The 16,422-nt window shown below is 33.1% G+C and overlaps 2 protein-coding genes across 2 annotated transcripts; both read right to left on the reverse strand.

The window, feature by feature from the left end:
* Window positions 1-301: 301 nt before the first annotated feature.
* Window positions 302-14,864, reverse strand: LOC130645386 (SWI/SNF-related matrix-associated actin-dependent regulator of chromatin subfamily A containing DEAD/H box 1-like). Its single transcript, XM_057451366.1, has 20 exons — window positions 14,703-14,864; window positions 13,761-13,964; window positions 9,360-9,553; window positions 9,091-9,132; window positions 8,850-8,945; window positions 8,302-8,366; window positions 8,031-8,221; window positions 7,702-7,761; window positions 7,494-7,569; window positions 6,844-6,979; window positions 5,713-5,856; window positions 5,427-5,513; window positions 5,141-5,249; window positions 4,759-4,886; window positions 3,982-4,170; window positions 3,055-3,173; window positions 2,593-2,660; window positions 2,002-2,116; window positions 1,611-1,723; window positions 302-581 (listed from the first exon to the last, which is right to left on the reverse strand). Exons 1-20 carry the CDS (start codon window positions 14,833-14,835, stop codon window positions 526-528), a joined length of 2,325 nt encoding a protein of 774 aa, XP_057307349.1. The 5' UTR covers window positions 14,836-14,864; the 3' UTR covers window positions 302-525.
* A 380-nt stretch (window positions 14,865-15,244) lies between these two features.
* Window positions 15,245-16,164, reverse strand: LOC130645388 (LYR motif-containing protein 5A-like). Its single transcript, XM_057451369.1, has 2 exons — window positions 15,848-16,164; window positions 15,245-15,533 (listed from the first exon to the last, which is right to left on the reverse strand). Exons 1-2 carry the CDS (start codon window positions 15,890-15,892, stop codon window positions 15,327-15,329), a joined length of 252 nt encoding a protein of 83 aa, XP_057307352.1. The 5' UTR covers window positions 15,893-16,164; the 3' UTR covers window positions 15,245-15,326.
* Window positions 16,165-16,422: the final 258 nt, after the last annotated feature.

Here is a 16,422-nt window from a genome sequence, read left to right on the forward strand (position 1 = left end):
TAACCTTTAAAGCCTCTTGAAAAGGATGCTACTATAACACTACATATCAACAGGAAGCACCACATCAGGTGCATTAACAAACTATTCTATGAAGCGTCAGGCAATCTTCTGTAGCAAAATACTGAAAATGATTACAGAAACAGAGCAAACGCAACTATAGTGTATTCAGGCAACTTCGGCGCCGCAACCTTTTAACAAGCGCTGTTAAAATAACAGATAAAAGACACAATATATAAAATAATTTATTTTCTTAAAATTTAATATAAAAAGAACATAACAGTGATAAATAATATTTTCTCTTCAGCAACACAAAAATCTAGAACAATGCGTAATTATTGAAGAAAATATTAGAAGAGAAGGGTGCTGCGTTTTTGATATTAAAATTGTGATTGTTGATTGATATTAAAATTGTGTGTTCATTTCGCTTATTTTATGTATTCGCATTGAAACATAATACCAATTCAAAGATTCCTATCAATATTACATAAATAAGAAATACTAAAAAGATAAAACTAAATAAGTATTTTACAAACTTTCATTAAGGATGGTTAAAACTGTATTCCTGGCGTCACTTTCCGTAACTAAAATAACAAACGGAATTAAAAAACATAAACGATGAAAACGACACCAAATAGAATGACGACAACATAAACAACAACAAAACAACAATAACAACGGCAGCAAAAACGAGGATGACGAAAGCAACGGCAGTAACAATAATAAAATGAATAACGACAACAATAACAGCACTGACGATGGCAACAACACACAGCAGCAACGACAACAAAATTATACAGCAGCAAAGACGGCGACAACAACATACAGCAGCAACGACGACGATAACAACATACAGCAGAAACGACAACAGCAACAATATATAGCAGCAACAACAACAAAACACACAGCAGCAGCAACGACAAAAAAAACATATAGCAGCAACGACGGCGACAACAACGTACAGCAGCAACGACGATGACAACAACGTACAACAGCAACGACAACGACAACTACACAAAGCAGCAACGACAGCGACAACAAAAACATACAGCAGCAACGACAACAAAAACACACAGCAGCAACGAAGACGACAACAACATACAGCAGCAACGACGACGACAACAACATACAGCAGCAAGGACAACAACAACAATATATAGCAGCAACAACAACAACAAAAACATACAGCAGCAACGACGACTACAACAACATACAGCAGCAACGACGACGACAACAACACAGAGCAGCAACAACAACAAAAACATACAGCAGCAACGACAACAAAAAAATACAGCAGCAACGATGACGACAAAAACATATTGCAGCAAAAACAACAAAAACATACTGCAGCAGCGACGACGACAACAACACACAGCAGCAACGACGACGACAACAAAAACATACAGCAGCAACAATGACGAAAAAAACATACTGCAGCAGCGACGACGACAACAACATACTGCAGCAACGACGACGACAAAAACATACAGCAGCAACGATGACGACAAAAACATACTGCAGCAACGACGGCGACAACAACGTACAGCAGCAACATCAACAACAGCAACACTAACAACGACGACAACAACGACAGAAAAACATATCACACATACCGTGTTCGTTTCCACCGACAACTTCTTTCTCCAGCCTAAGTTTCTTTTCACCACATTTTAAAATATTTTCTTCAATCGTGTCTTTACCAATACACTTGTACACTGTCACTTCTCTAAAAAAAGAAATTTAAAACATTAAAATCAATGCAGTAAAAAAAGAAAAGCTCTACGGAGGATGTTGTGGTAGCCTTGTTTCGATGTGAGATGGTTTGTAATTGGTTACAAGGCTCTGAAAAAATAATTTACTTCACTTTAACAGTTTATGCTCGATAACAGAGAAGTATGTTTAAAAATACGGTTTGTGTTTGGTCATGCGTAGGCTCAACACAACTCTTTTTACATTCATATCAATTCTACGTTTTGTCAAAACGGAAGTACTGTTAACATCTACCTCGTCTGTCCGACTCGATGACACCTATCTTCTGCTTGTTTGTCGTTGTATGGATTATAATCGATGTCGTGAAAAATAACTGTGTTCGCTGACGTCAAGTTTATTCCCAAACCACCTGACACATAAGAAACAACATTGCAAACAGAAGTGGTTGACATTAAGGTGGTTGCGTGAAGTTTATTACATGATATTGAGAGAAAACCAGGTTTATTATTCAGAGTAAAAGCAGAATCCGCGCAATTTTACGAAAATCTGCGTTTTCTGTGGGAAAAACAAGATTCCCATCACTATAAATATTTTACAGAAAAAGTTCCCAGTAAACATTTTTTTATTTCTTCAATAACAATTTGAAAGTATTTTACAGGGTCCCTACGTCATTTTTTTTACCTATTATTTCTCTGAGAAATATACCTATTTATCCAGATAACTGGCCTAGGTAATGAATATCTCAATAATACAATACTATCACAACAGAGAGCACCTAACAAAATCCTGCAAAAATTTCCCTGCATTTCCCAAATTTTTACTGAAGTGTCGAAGTCTCACAGTATGAAACTTGCCGGCAAAGCTAAGCAAAAAACAAGATCATACCAGCTCTTGTTGATAAAAGAAAAATAAATATGTCTTCGTTAGTGTTGTACTCATCAATCAATTGTTGTCTATGAAAAATTTTTGGAATTATTATTATTGGAAAAATCAATTGAAACGTTTATGTCCTCCTTATAGAAAATACTCGGCTGTGCTATTTTAGTAGTGAACTCTGTTTATGGAGTACACTTCAATAAAGCTGACACCTCTACATAACAGCCAGTGACACTCGGAATGGGATAAATAATTTTTAGGCCTAACATTTATAGATAATCTCTATGAAGAGGACATCTGCACAAAGTAGAAACTTTGTTTTGCACCAATGCTGCTTGCTTTGAAAGATTTCACCGCATAAACAAATTGATCATTGTTCAAAAGATAAATCTAAAATGTTTGAATATATATTGACTGCGATTAGCAATCAAGCAAAACCATTGCTATATAATGCGGAGTTTTAAAAGTTACCTTGAACTTCCTTTCGTCCCTCCATCAATACGAAGATATCTGTACTTTTTAATTTTAAGATACTCTTCCAGGATATCCAACACAATCACAAATTGACTAAATAAAAGCACTCGATCTCCCTAAAATAAATAAAAATTTATAGGTAGAAGGGTATTTACATTTCGACCAATAGAAATAATCCTTTAAAGTTGATTAAATTGACCTTTTGTTTCTATTGTTAGAACTTTCTTAATAATTTTAAAAATGACTTTAATTCTCACGATTTCTAATTGCTCTTAATTTTCTGTCCTCTAAGATCTGGCAAGAATTTGGAAAACACTTACAGTCGTGGATAAAGTTATGAAAGGTAGCTTTTCGTCACTTTTTTAAAAATGGCCAAAGGGGTCAATACTTACAATAAGTCTTTACTTTTGCGCACACGTAGGTCAGGTAGAGAGTGTTTTAAAAGTTGCTAGTCACATTCTCTAGCGCGTCTGTACAACGAAATAATACATGTCGGGGTCCACGAAGGTCCCGAAATTCGAGAAAAACAATTAGCATGTTTCAGCAGCATAAATTATTTGACAAGTTCAAAATGTGAGACTCTAATATCAAAACAATCAATGTAATAACTTATGGCGACGAACTTCGATATTAGCTGTCCTGTTTTAATTATATTTGCTCATGATAGTAGTTTTCGGTAAACAGAAAAAAAATGCTTAAAACTGAGATTTTGTTGATGTAAATACATGCTGTACCGAGATTAGTGGCAATATAAAGAGAGCGCGAAGGTTTTATATACTACTGAAACGCACACTAAGGCATATAAAAAGCTTTAAAAAAACGCATCTAAATGAACAGCCATTTTTTGTGTGTCTGAAAATCAAAATTTATATCAATATGTTCAGTTCGAAACTAAAAAAATGAAACCAAGAATAACTAACTTACGCGTTTCTTTAGTTTCGACAATTTTCCATCAAGCCATTTCAATTTACCACACTCACATATATCTTCCTCGGAGAGTTTATACTGTTTTAAAACGCTCTCTTCTTCGCAGAGCTTGTGTAGTTCAAAGTCAGACATTACAGTCATATCTTCGTAAACACAATCAACATCAGAATCGAAATGAAACGGAGACTAAACAAAGTTATCGTTAGATATACTTTAAAAATCAGGCTAGAAAAGGGCAGTTTTTATCAACATCCTTGAAATTCAGAGTTACAAAATTAGGCTAAACGTCTTAAAGACGTTTGGTTCTAGGTTTTTCTATAGTAAAATTGTAATGGAAAATCGTTGCAGATTTAAATATTCCGAATTCTTAGATAACACTTAGAAATTATGAAAGTTAGCTTGTTGGCCAGATCTAAAGTGGAACTACGTCACTATTATGACCAGCTTGTTTTTTGCCCACGTGCCAATTTTGTAGAAAACGACGAGATTATATATTGGAGACATTAAAATCAAACTGTTTTTGACATCCCCTAATACATTATCGCAAAATCACTTAATAAGTCCAACCGTTTAAAAGTACAAGGTAAAAGTAGCCATCAAGATTATCTATATTTTGGTTTGAAATTAAAAAAAAAAACGTCCGCTAAGTCAAACATAATTTTTCGTCGAGATTCGACTCATTGAATGTCCTGATTACATAAACATTAGATAAATCTGTTTCTTGGTTCCTCGGAAGTTTGAGTTATCGAGAGTATCAGAAACACAACAATTTACCTTTACGTAGTTTTGAGCCATGACTAAAAGTTGTTCATCAGTGTATTTATGACGAACCAAAAGAGGATGGTTTGTCACTTTACGAAGCTTCGTGAGTAAGGCCATGCCAGCACCTCCATTCTTGAGACCTGTGATAATTTTTTAATAAAAAGATTGTCCGGCAAAATATACAATAGTAATAAAAACATTGGAGTCTTTTCTTGAAAGCAGAAATATGACATAGCGAAGAATTGTGCAAATTCGCGCCCTATCCACGTTTCAGGATTACATACAGAGAATTGTGCAAATTCGCACTCTATCTACGTTCTAGGATTTTACACGCGCAAAAAGCAACTATGTGTTTAAGATGACGAACCGTGAAAACAAACAGAGAAGTACGTACCATTTTGAATTTTGTATTCAGTTATATAAGACTTATAAAGTTGCATTTGTATATCGTTAAGTTCGCATAATGCTATTTTTTCATTTTTACTTGGCATGTCGTGTAGCACCTGCATGAAAAGTGAGGTAACTTCATTCATAATGAAAAGTAAAGGATCTTCTTATACATATCATTGAAATAGAATCTCGACTAGGAGTTTAGGCTTTATTATTTAATTTATTTTAATAGAGAAAAAAGGCGTACACAAAACACAGCAGAATAACTGGTAATTACCAAACAGACTTACATCTTTTTTCAAACGTCGTAGAAAAAATGGTTCCAATATTTTTTTCACTTTCGGTAGCAATTCTTTCTCATAGGTTGTCTCACCATCCTAAATTATTTATATAAGTGAAGATAAATAAATAAAAAAGCCAAACATTTTAAATGTTTAAATATTGTCAAGTTAAACGAACAAACAAAGAAAATTACAGTACCAAAATCCTTTACACATACATAACAGCTGGTTTGTTTGAATATACAAAACCAGTTTTAATGTTAGTAGCAGGGACAAAATTTAATGCTTTACTCACAGTCATGTTTTGTCTGCTAAACAACATCTTAATACGTTCGTGATAACTATCAAACATTTCTGGCATTAAGAAAACTAGCAAAGCTATGAGTTCCATGACGTCATTTTGTAGAGGAGTTCCAGTAAGCAGAAGTTTTCGACTGGCCTGTTATGGTGGAATAAAACAAATAAAAAAGTCAATGCCTACTAACCAACATTGTTATAAGATACCGGCCTGGGAAAAGGTTTTTTTCTCTACAGTCAGCAAATATTAGGCAACTAACTTTTAATTCGAACCCAGCTTTTTTTATTATTTCATAATAATTTAAATAAGATAGGTATAATAGTAACAACAAGAGTTTTTAATACGAAAATGTTGCATTTTGTTGATGAGTTGAGTAATCCTCTGCAATGGAGTGTAATCATTAATCTTCAATAAGGCAAAGAAAAATAAATATCGAGAAATTAAGACTTTTCTATTTATTTTTTAAAATGTCCAAAAAGTGATTTTTTGTCCCTGCAGAGAAGAGTGATCAGTAATTTATGAATGCCTTATCCCGAAATTCTTATAGTATTGATTGACGACCTCATCCAGACTTAAAAAAATCAAAGCGTACAAGTAACTGGTGATCATGTTCTATAAAATCAGCAGGTCTTATACTAGAATTATGACAGGACATCCACGATGGAGTTTTTTGTAGCTCTCCTTCTTCAGGTAGACCCTATTTACCATAAATTTTCTGAAAGCACTATGGTTAGGCTACCAGAATATTGTCCACTTCTAAGTGGTACCCAACCCCTTACATGTAACATGATGTCTTTTTGTGTGATGTAATTTTAGACTAGACAGAAACACAACGAATTTTACGAAACAAATGCTACCGTCTGCTTCGATAAATTTTATATTAAAGAGGCTTTAAAGCTTCTGCAATATAAACGCGGGCACTGTAGAATAATAATAAAAATATTTTAAAAAAATGTTAAAAAATAATGGTGAAAACAATTAATTGTATAGGGAAAAACTACATCAATGTTCTAAATACTTATATATACTTTATATATAAGTGGTTAGAATATGGATTTAAAACCTTAAACCAATAAAATAGATAAAATTACAATAAAAATTCACAACAAAACGTAGAAGTAAAACAACCTGCAGTCTCAGTAAATGCTTGTAACGTTCACTTTTCATATTTTTAATCATATGTGCTTCATCCAACACAAGGTATTGTATATTCAACCTTCTGAAGAATCCGCGATCTTCTTTGGTGCTCAAAACTATGTTGAAACTAAAGACAAGATGCAATTGTTGGAGATCAGTAAATTGCTAGAGTTTAAAAGAGGCTTCTTGTATCAAATAAGTCTTCACAGGTCTGAAAATTTAGGATTTTTATAGGAGTTAAAAGTAAATAATTTTAAATCCTGCCCTAATTAGGGCGAGTGTGTTGATGAGCCAAGAAATCAAACTATTAATGTCACCAATGTGTTTATGGTATTTTTTATGTGTCACTTTTAATTTTGACCACGTTTTGGGCCAATAATGGTATTAGGATTTAAAAAAACTTTGACATTAGTTTTAATTCTTGTCAGATAATAAAGCATTTTAATCCGACCTGTCAGTACAATCTATCACACGTAAAAATAAGAAAGAAATGTTATCGGTTTTTATTTGAATTTACGTTTCAAAATCTTAAAACTCCTTTCAGCTCTTATGAAATTAAGGACTATTATTAACAAAAGAAAAACGTACAAAACTCCCAGTGTCAAGTAGCATAAAGAACAATCACAACAAAGTAGACATACGTGGAGATGATGACGTCAGCTTGTTCTTCTCCCTCTAATATATCTCTTCTTAAATAACGTCGTTCTGATTGACTCCCTGATATAAATAATTAGAATAATCAGAAAGTATGTTATAGACAAGCTGTAGTTCGTTTGAGATCTGGTTTTAAGTTGACCTGGTTAATTTTCCACTAAAGGTTACAACACCGAGATTTACTTAAAGTCTTACCACTATATTGTACAAATGACACTTCCGGAAGCCATGTTTGAAATTCCCTGATCCAATTATCTAGAAAAAAGTACGGAAGACGTTGGGGAAATTATTTCTATTAAATGAAAATAAACCTGTAATACAAAGTGGTGTAGTATATGCATCTGCTGAAATGATAACAATGGTATCCACTAACATGGCAGTTAGTGTCACATACATCTTCTGAATTAGCAATTATACTCTACAAAATAAGTTGCTGCATCGAACACAAATGGGTATAATATTCCAAGCAGACATTATTAAAACAAAAATCAAAAAAAAAAGTTGACCAAAATTTTTTGACGTACCTAAAGTAGAACATGGACATACAATAACATGAGGACCATGATGTCCATTTTCTAGCAAGTATCCTATAAACGTTAAAGCTTGTATTGTCTTCCCCAGTCCCATTTGATCCGCAAGAATTCCATTTAAGTTTTTTTGATGTAACAAAGCAAGCCAGTTTAACCCGACTATTTGGTAGTTCTTTAAACTCAAACTGAAAGAAAAAGAATAGTGTAAATATTTATTAAGGTCAAGTTTTAACTGAATCATTTTAGTCTAAAAATCAAGTCATACCTGCCATTGACACAAAATGGTTGTTGTACAGGAAGTTGATCAACATGTTCATTTAGTAACAATATCTAAAATACAGTGGGTAGGATCATAAACATAAATCTTCAAAAAAATACCTTCCACTAAGTTGAGCAGGTTATTTCACTTGATCTGCTTTGTGTATGTATTTATTTAACAACAATATCAAAAAGCATAAAAATATATAAAAAAATACAAAAAAATATAAAGAAATATAAAATAATTTAAAAAAATATGAAAAAAATGTGCAAAGAATTTATCTGTGTATGAATTTATCTCCAACCAAATTAAACACGTGGTGATTTTCCTATAACACAGCATGTTAATGTTCATCCTTTCAAACTCTTACTAGCCTAGCTACATTATCCGTGGAAAAGTGCATATAGAATTACATCTAACTTGCACAACTGGTTAGCAATGATAACACTATCAGAGTTCTCCTCTGATATCTGTTCAAGACACTTCTTATTGAATAAAGGGAAAAGCGAAGTACGATTATTAAAAAAAAATACGCAATGAAAAAGTGTATTCACCTCCTTTTGAATAGTTTTCGAAAGTTCTTCACATTTCGACATCAATTCTTCGAACTTTAATCTTTCATTCAAATAATCCAAGCATCCATCAATGAACTGTAAATATATTAATGTCTAGTAGGCTAAATTTGTAATACAAATAATAGTAGCTAGCAAAGTCACATAGAATGAAATTTTTCATTTGACCATCAAGTAAAGTTATATGACAAATCAAAACACATTTAAAACAAAGAAGACTTACTTTTTTACTATTAAAATTCTTTATTTGGTTGATATTCTCCATCTAAAAGACATTAACCTGCTTAAAGGCCATCTTAATGCCTTGAATTAGGCTTAATTATTCGAAATGAGTTGAGCTGATCACACAAAACCCTGTATACCCTAATGAATAAAATTAGCGCCCATATTTTAACAAGAACTGTTGTTGAATTTTGCATATACCTAGTAAGGTAGACAATAGTGTTCTTTCCAATCAAAAATACTACCATACAGAAAACAAAAGTTATGTACCATTTGCTCATAACTTTCGAATGGCCGCATGGACAAAATCTTTTCAGCTTTGCTTCGCGAACAACTAGGTATAACAGCTAACTGCTCCATCGAACAAGTTGCAAGAAAATCATTGACCTGCGCGTAATTTTCTGCTAAAATTTGTTCTTCAAGAAGGCTTTCATTCAGTGATATACTATGGTCTGCTGTTATGTCTGGTAAAAAACAATAACACAAATTAAATATTAATTAGCACAGAGAAATAAACTAGCTTGCATTTACCATGTTTAACCTGGCAAAAAACCGGAAAAACCCTTTTCACTGCTAACCACAAGTTCGCATAAGCGAAGCATAAGTAAGGTTAATTATTAATTATAGATATAGGCCGTGGGCTATGAAACAATATCGTTCAGTTTCGTTGTCCAAATTTGGTGACCGATATTTTCTTCCAAAAGTTCATAGAAACAATGTTCTATATGAAAAAAAAATGATGTTACCAACTCTGTAAACCCGCAGTTTTTTCAAAAAATACAATTATAATGACAAGTTTTTTCGACAATCTGCCACGTCTTTCACCGCCCTATTTAGCAGTTTGTTTTGATCTAAGAACCACCTCTACACTACAATACGGAATGACCGAAAATCTAAATCAATATCATTTTGAAAAAAAATGCTGACCACGCGATTTACAAAGTAAACAAACTTGAATGAGCGCGAAAGAGAAATGGAAAACGAAAGCTTTTGTTTTATTCATTCGGATTGTGTAGTAAACGAAACCCTCGTACGTTGTAGTAGTGCAGGATTGCGTAGAATTATAGAATTTAGGAAAGAGTGGATTAAATTAAATAGCGTAGAGTGTGCAATTGCCCAAACTTCTTACGATGTATTTCCAAAGAGTGAAGAAAAGAAACTAGAAAACAAGGAATTTCCGCATCTGTGTTATCACGGAAAATGTTATCAGTTGTTTACCAACATCAAAAAATTAAAACGAACGAAAGATAAAAAACAAAAGGAACTTGAAATTTCTAAGGTATGTGATGTTAAAGATTTCAGCTGTAGAGTTTAATTGTGTATAGCTATATTTTATATGTATTTTTTCTGTAATTCGATTTCTCCATAGAATTATGCAGTCAAAAAAAACAAAAGATGATATTGTACCTCCTGCAAGAAAAAGTTGCAGAATTTCTCAGCCTACGAAAATTTCTGAAAGATCGAAGCATGTTCTAGCCTCGGAGTGTATTATTTGTGAAAATTTTAAAACTGAAAAAGTAAGAATATTTATTTATAGCACATTATTCGAACGATCGAATGATCGAATAATATTCGAAACAATTTATTTTTAGATTAGTGGCAAGCAAACTCGTATAACTCTTTCACGAGCTGAGACACTGACATGCGGTCAGTTGAAGGCTGCGGCCGAATTTAAAAATGACGAGCGAATTTTGACAGTGCTGAGAGAAAAAGATTGTGTTGCGCTCGAAGTACAAAATCATAAACCCTGCTATAAGCTTTATGTTAAAAATCAACAAAAGAATTTGACGCAGTACGAGTCTTGCTATGAGATGTTTTGTGAAACTTATGTCAAAATGAAATTAATAGAAGAAAAAAAATTTGTCAATGACTACTCTGGTTAGAAAATTTAGATATATTGCTGCTAGACAGGGTAGCAACACTTTCAATTATAAAGCTTCTAGACTGGGGTTAAAGTTACAAAAGGCTTCCCTGAACTCGTCTTCTATCGCCCAAAATTTTGCAGAAAGAGCTACATTGTCTATCTAAAAGAATATGAGGCGGGGGACATGTTAGAGTCTGCAAATCTAACAGAAAGTGAAGGTACAAAATCAGAGAGTTCTTCCAGCGACGAAAGTGAGTGGGGTGATAACGCAACGCGAGGGATTCCGAGCAACTATCTCTACCATGCAGCATTTTACTTGCACAATGTCATCAAGGCGTCAGAATCGTTCATCGTAAACTGGCCACCCACTTCTGCTGATTTTGATGAAAGAGATGTTCGAGAATTTGTTCCTCCATTACTGTACAATTTCATGGCCTGGCTACTCAATATGAGTGACGAACCTAATTTTGAGATACGCATTAACATCAAGGACGTGAAAGACGATCGAATCATTTTGTCGCTAGCACAAGATCTGATTTATAACGCGACAAATGGGAGAACAGTTACACCTAAATCAATGGCCTTGTTGATGGCTTTAAGACAACTAACTGGTAGCTTCAGTTGATTAATATTTTAAACGGTTTTGGCCATTGCACTTCCCACTCCTCTGTGCTACGTCATGATACTGCATTGGCGGAACAAGCAAGCTTGCGCTCTTCTGATTTACCAGAAAACGTCGATCGCAAGAAATTTCCCACCGTTGTTGTAGACAATGCTGACTTTGCTGAGGAAACTAAGAAGCAAACACACATCACCATCATGATCATGATTCAAAATAATGTCACAGACAATCAAACAAGTGTGTCATCAATAAAAAGATCACAAAGAAAAAGTCTTGTTGTTCCTTTAAATGATTTGTCTTTTAAATTGGGTAAAAAAGAAACTCCTACTTTTTCTTCTAATGTAAATCTAACGAAAATAGCATATCTACTAAATCAGGCGCGTGATTTGAACTTGCTTTTTGTGCTGGCCAGGAAATTTGCGATTGCGAACCTGCCTGACTGGACTGGATTCAACACCTTGATCACTGAACCAAATTGTACCCCATCTACTATAACGTATCTTCCAATCATCGACGCACCACCGACGGACTACTCGGTGATCTTCACCTTCCTTAATAAGTGTATGGAAATGTTATATCACATGACACACTTGTACATGGCAACAGTTTGTGACGAAGCTGTATATGCAAAAATACAGCAAGTTCGATGGAAAAATAAAACTTTTCGAAAACACCTATTGTTCGTCTCGGAGAATTTCATGCGATTATGTCTTTCTGTTGTACTATTGCCAAGAGATTTAAAAATTCTGGTTTGGAGAATATATTGATTGAATCCGATAGGTTGATATTACATGCTATCTTTGCATCGCAGTCAAGTGTACTGATACACACTCCTGATACAGATGTCGTTATTATGGCTGTTGCATCAGCTAAAGATTTTAATCATCGTTTTTATGTGGAAACTGGCGTTGGCGAACAAAATCGAATTCTCGATATGCATTACATCGCGAACTCTCTTGGTGAAGTTACTGATGCTCTCGTCGGATTTCACGCCTTCACAAGTTGTGATTCAGTTAGCTCCTTCCATGGAAAAGGAAAAAAGAAATGCTTTGACGTAATGAAAACCAAGCCACTTTACATAGATTTATTTTTCAACCCTCAGATGCTACGGAAGAGAGCTATAATAAAGCTGCTGTCTTTGTTTGCACTTTATACGGTTCTCAGACAGTATCTTCAACAATCAATAGTACAAGATTGTACCTTTTCACTCATGGAAAATACAGCGAAGATCTTTTGCCACCAACAGACGATGCCTTGCGCTAGCATCTTTTAAGAGCTATATACCAAGCTTTTATCTGGAAACGACGCACTGTTCAGTTCATTCCAGATATTAGCATAACTGACCATGGCTGGACGTTAAATAACAGCTCGCTTGTAATCAAATGGCTCAATCAAAAACCTGCAACACAAGCATTACTTCAAACAACAACGTGCAAATGCAAAAAATCATGCACCAACAATGCTTGTGGTTGCAGAAAAAGCGGTCTTGAGTGCTCCAGTTTATGTTTATGTGAAAACTGTGAAAACGCAAAGCCTCTTGAAGCTGATGGTACTAGCACGGAATCATCTGATAACAACTCAGAGAGCGATGAAGACATAGATTTTAACGTTTTTTAATATATGAAAGCAGCGTTTTCATTTTATTTTATTTTATCAGGTAGCATTAAGATCTTCGCTATGATCTTCTGAGACTTAACATTCTTAATATTATACTTTCTAACAATCATAAAAGGCTTAGGCAAGAATATAATAACTAATGGCGACAAAAGTTTGTCCATTTACAGCCAAAATGTTGCTTTTTCATGTTATCTAGTATCGATACATAACGATATTACACGATAAAGGAATAATCGCATGTTAAATGCATTTTTTGAAAATATTTTTGCATTAAGTAAGTTAGTTGTAGGTATTTTTTAAAAAAGAAAAGTTTTTGCTTTGTTGTAATGTTATTATTAGTTAGAAACGCGTAAAATCGATAATGCACTATATCACACGATAACACATTTTTAAACCCTTAATTACACGAAAACTGTGGGGTATCGAAATTGGTAACATCGATAATATAAATCAGTACAACCCAAAACCCTGATTTAACCAAAAAAATATTGGTCACCAAACATGGGCAACGAAAATTATTTTAGAGAGCTTTTTATTGAACATAGCCCACGGCCTAATATAATTATACCGTTTATGCCATCTTTATCAGCATCGCCATCATCACTGTCAACAACAACAGGATCATCATTGTTTACTTTTACTCCATTTCCATCTTCATTGTCACTGTCAATTACACAAACACGTTTGCGTTTTGATGCATGTTTCACATAGCTTACTTCGACATCACTGTCATCGCTTTCAATCCTTGCTTTTCGTTTTTTCTGACAATTTCCTAATAAAAGGAGGGTAAAAAAAGTAGTCAATATGGATGCTTTAAAACGACTAATAATGATCAACTTTTAAATATACAATTTTTATATAAGGAACCAATTTTAGTGTTATTGTTAACACAACGAAAAACAATTTTTGAAAAAAGCGTCAAAAAAGTCTGTTTTTGGTTTTAGGTTAGTCAAATAAAGATAGGGTGAAATTTTTTTAAGCATTAAAATTTGGTTATCTTTAGTAAACTATTAGTTAGTCAGAAATATAGTAGAACTTTTTCAAAACTTGTACTTGTAAAGTTCCTTATAAAACATACTAAGGAGCGAAAGATTTTTTTTGGAAAAGAAGGCTGCTGTACAATTTTGTTTAGTTAATCAAGTATTACAAGGGAAGCAGAAAGTCTTAAATAAAAGAGACACTAATAATAATAACAGTAACTGAAAAGTTGTCTGTGTTTTACTTAGAACAAAGTATTTGCAAATTAATGTGTGATGGATACAAAATGTATTTTCAACCAATAAAATAAGTTTAATCCATCACATAATTTGTTCTAAGTCAATAGAGATGTAACCATTTCACAGTGGAAGTTTTATAGCTTTTATATTAATACTCATATTTTTTCTGTGTGTATAACAGCTTCATTTTGACCCCTTGTGAGGTAAATGGTATGCCGACGGGCAAACCGTGTGGATTTTCCCATAGGTTAACGACTACTTGTAAAACATATCCCTTCTCGTAAATACCATACCTGGTATCTCATCGTCCAAACATTGTACATCTAAATCATTGTCTGAATCGTGTATTGCCAACACTGATGGTTTCTTTTGATATGCGAATGCTTCGAGCGATAAATTTAATGAACTATTCAACATATTAACCATTTATCCTTTTTCTAAGTTAGAGACAAGGTGAATATTATTATTATTATTACATTAATCAGCACAATTGACATTATGATGTCAAATTGTGCTATGATTTGACATTAACGAAACATATACTTTATAAAGACGATCAAGACACGTTTGCTAAACAAACTTTTAAATAATTTTTGTACACCTTATATTGAAGCTTCACCTTCTGCAGATTTCATTTTGCAGACAACCGAATTTGTTGATTAAGAACATTTGACAGCCAATTTTTAAAACTAATTTCGGTTTTTAAAAAGGGCAAAAGGACACATATTAGTAGTTATATTAAACAAAATATATAAAAACAGAGAAAAACAAGTTTGAAATAATACAATTTTTAGTAAAGCACAAACAAATAAATAATAAAAAAAGAAAAAAGAAATTGCCATGGAAGATTATTATATTAACAGTATTCATGTTCACAAAAAATATTTACAATTATAATCCAAAAAAATTATTTACACCTAGTCAGGATAATATCTTCTTTTCATGGTTCGATATTTACGAAGCATGTATAAAGCTTCCAACTCCTTGACAATATAATTCCCTCTTTCAATTAATTCTTCAATCTTCACTGGATCTGTAACATCACGATTCTTCATAAACGCAGTCTTTAATTTTGGTTTAAAGTAATCATAGCCAAGCGGGTAATCTTTACCATAATAAAGAAGCTAAAATAGAAACTTTGATTAAACAAAATTACTACTTATTACACTATAAACATTACTTTTCAAAGCTTCATTAGCCATAAAACTTCAGCCTTTATTTCACTTCCTTGCAATGTATTTTCTAACTGAGCCATTAACAGCAGGTACACATTAGACATGCTAGATCTAGGTAATATCTTAAAACAAAAAAGAATAAGAATCAGGAGGAGAATAAAAATGGATTTAACAGTGAACAATTGTGACCTTAAAAACCAACTATCCACAAACAAAACCCTTTTTGATGTGGGCGTTGCTAAAAAATAAGAAAACATATTCACCTGTTTGTACAACTGAATAACTCTTGATCGGAGTGGGTTGCTCATTATAATTCCTTGTTATTTCATGTTATGTTAATTGTAGACTAAAGTCAACATTTACAGTAATGATGATTTTTTGTTTTCAAATCTCACTGCAATTTAAGACAAGAAATATTAATACAGCACATAGTGTCAAGCCAGCTTCAAAGTCAATAACATTTAAAAAAAAATACTCTCAAGTTGCTGAAGTAATATACAATTCTGTGACACAGGGGCAACACATGATGGAAATGTTATAAAAATATGTTGGCAAACTTATACAAAATGGTTGTTTTTAAGTTTTTAAAAACACCATAACTGAGATTTATAAGTATTATACACACACCATGAACCTATTAAGACATTGCAAGAGCACTATTAGAAATTTAAGGGTAGTAATAGTTTGGGAATACTGCTGCGGAATCTAATTTTGTTGTCAAACCTAAAAAATTGTGCAAATTTAAGAATAAAATATTGTGAACAAACACATTCTTTAATTCTTTGCAAAATCATTGTTTTGTTCTGTTAAAATCCACTCAATATATCGTAAAATATTG

Source organism: Hydractinia symbiolongicarpus, chromosome 5, assembly GCF_029227915.1.
Source record: "Hydractinia symbiolongicarpus strain clone_291-10 chromosome 5, HSymV2.1, whole genome shotgun sequence".
NCBI lineage: Eukaryota > Metazoa > Cnidaria > Hydrozoa > Anthoathecata > Hydractiniidae > Hydractinia > Hydractinia symbiolongicarpus.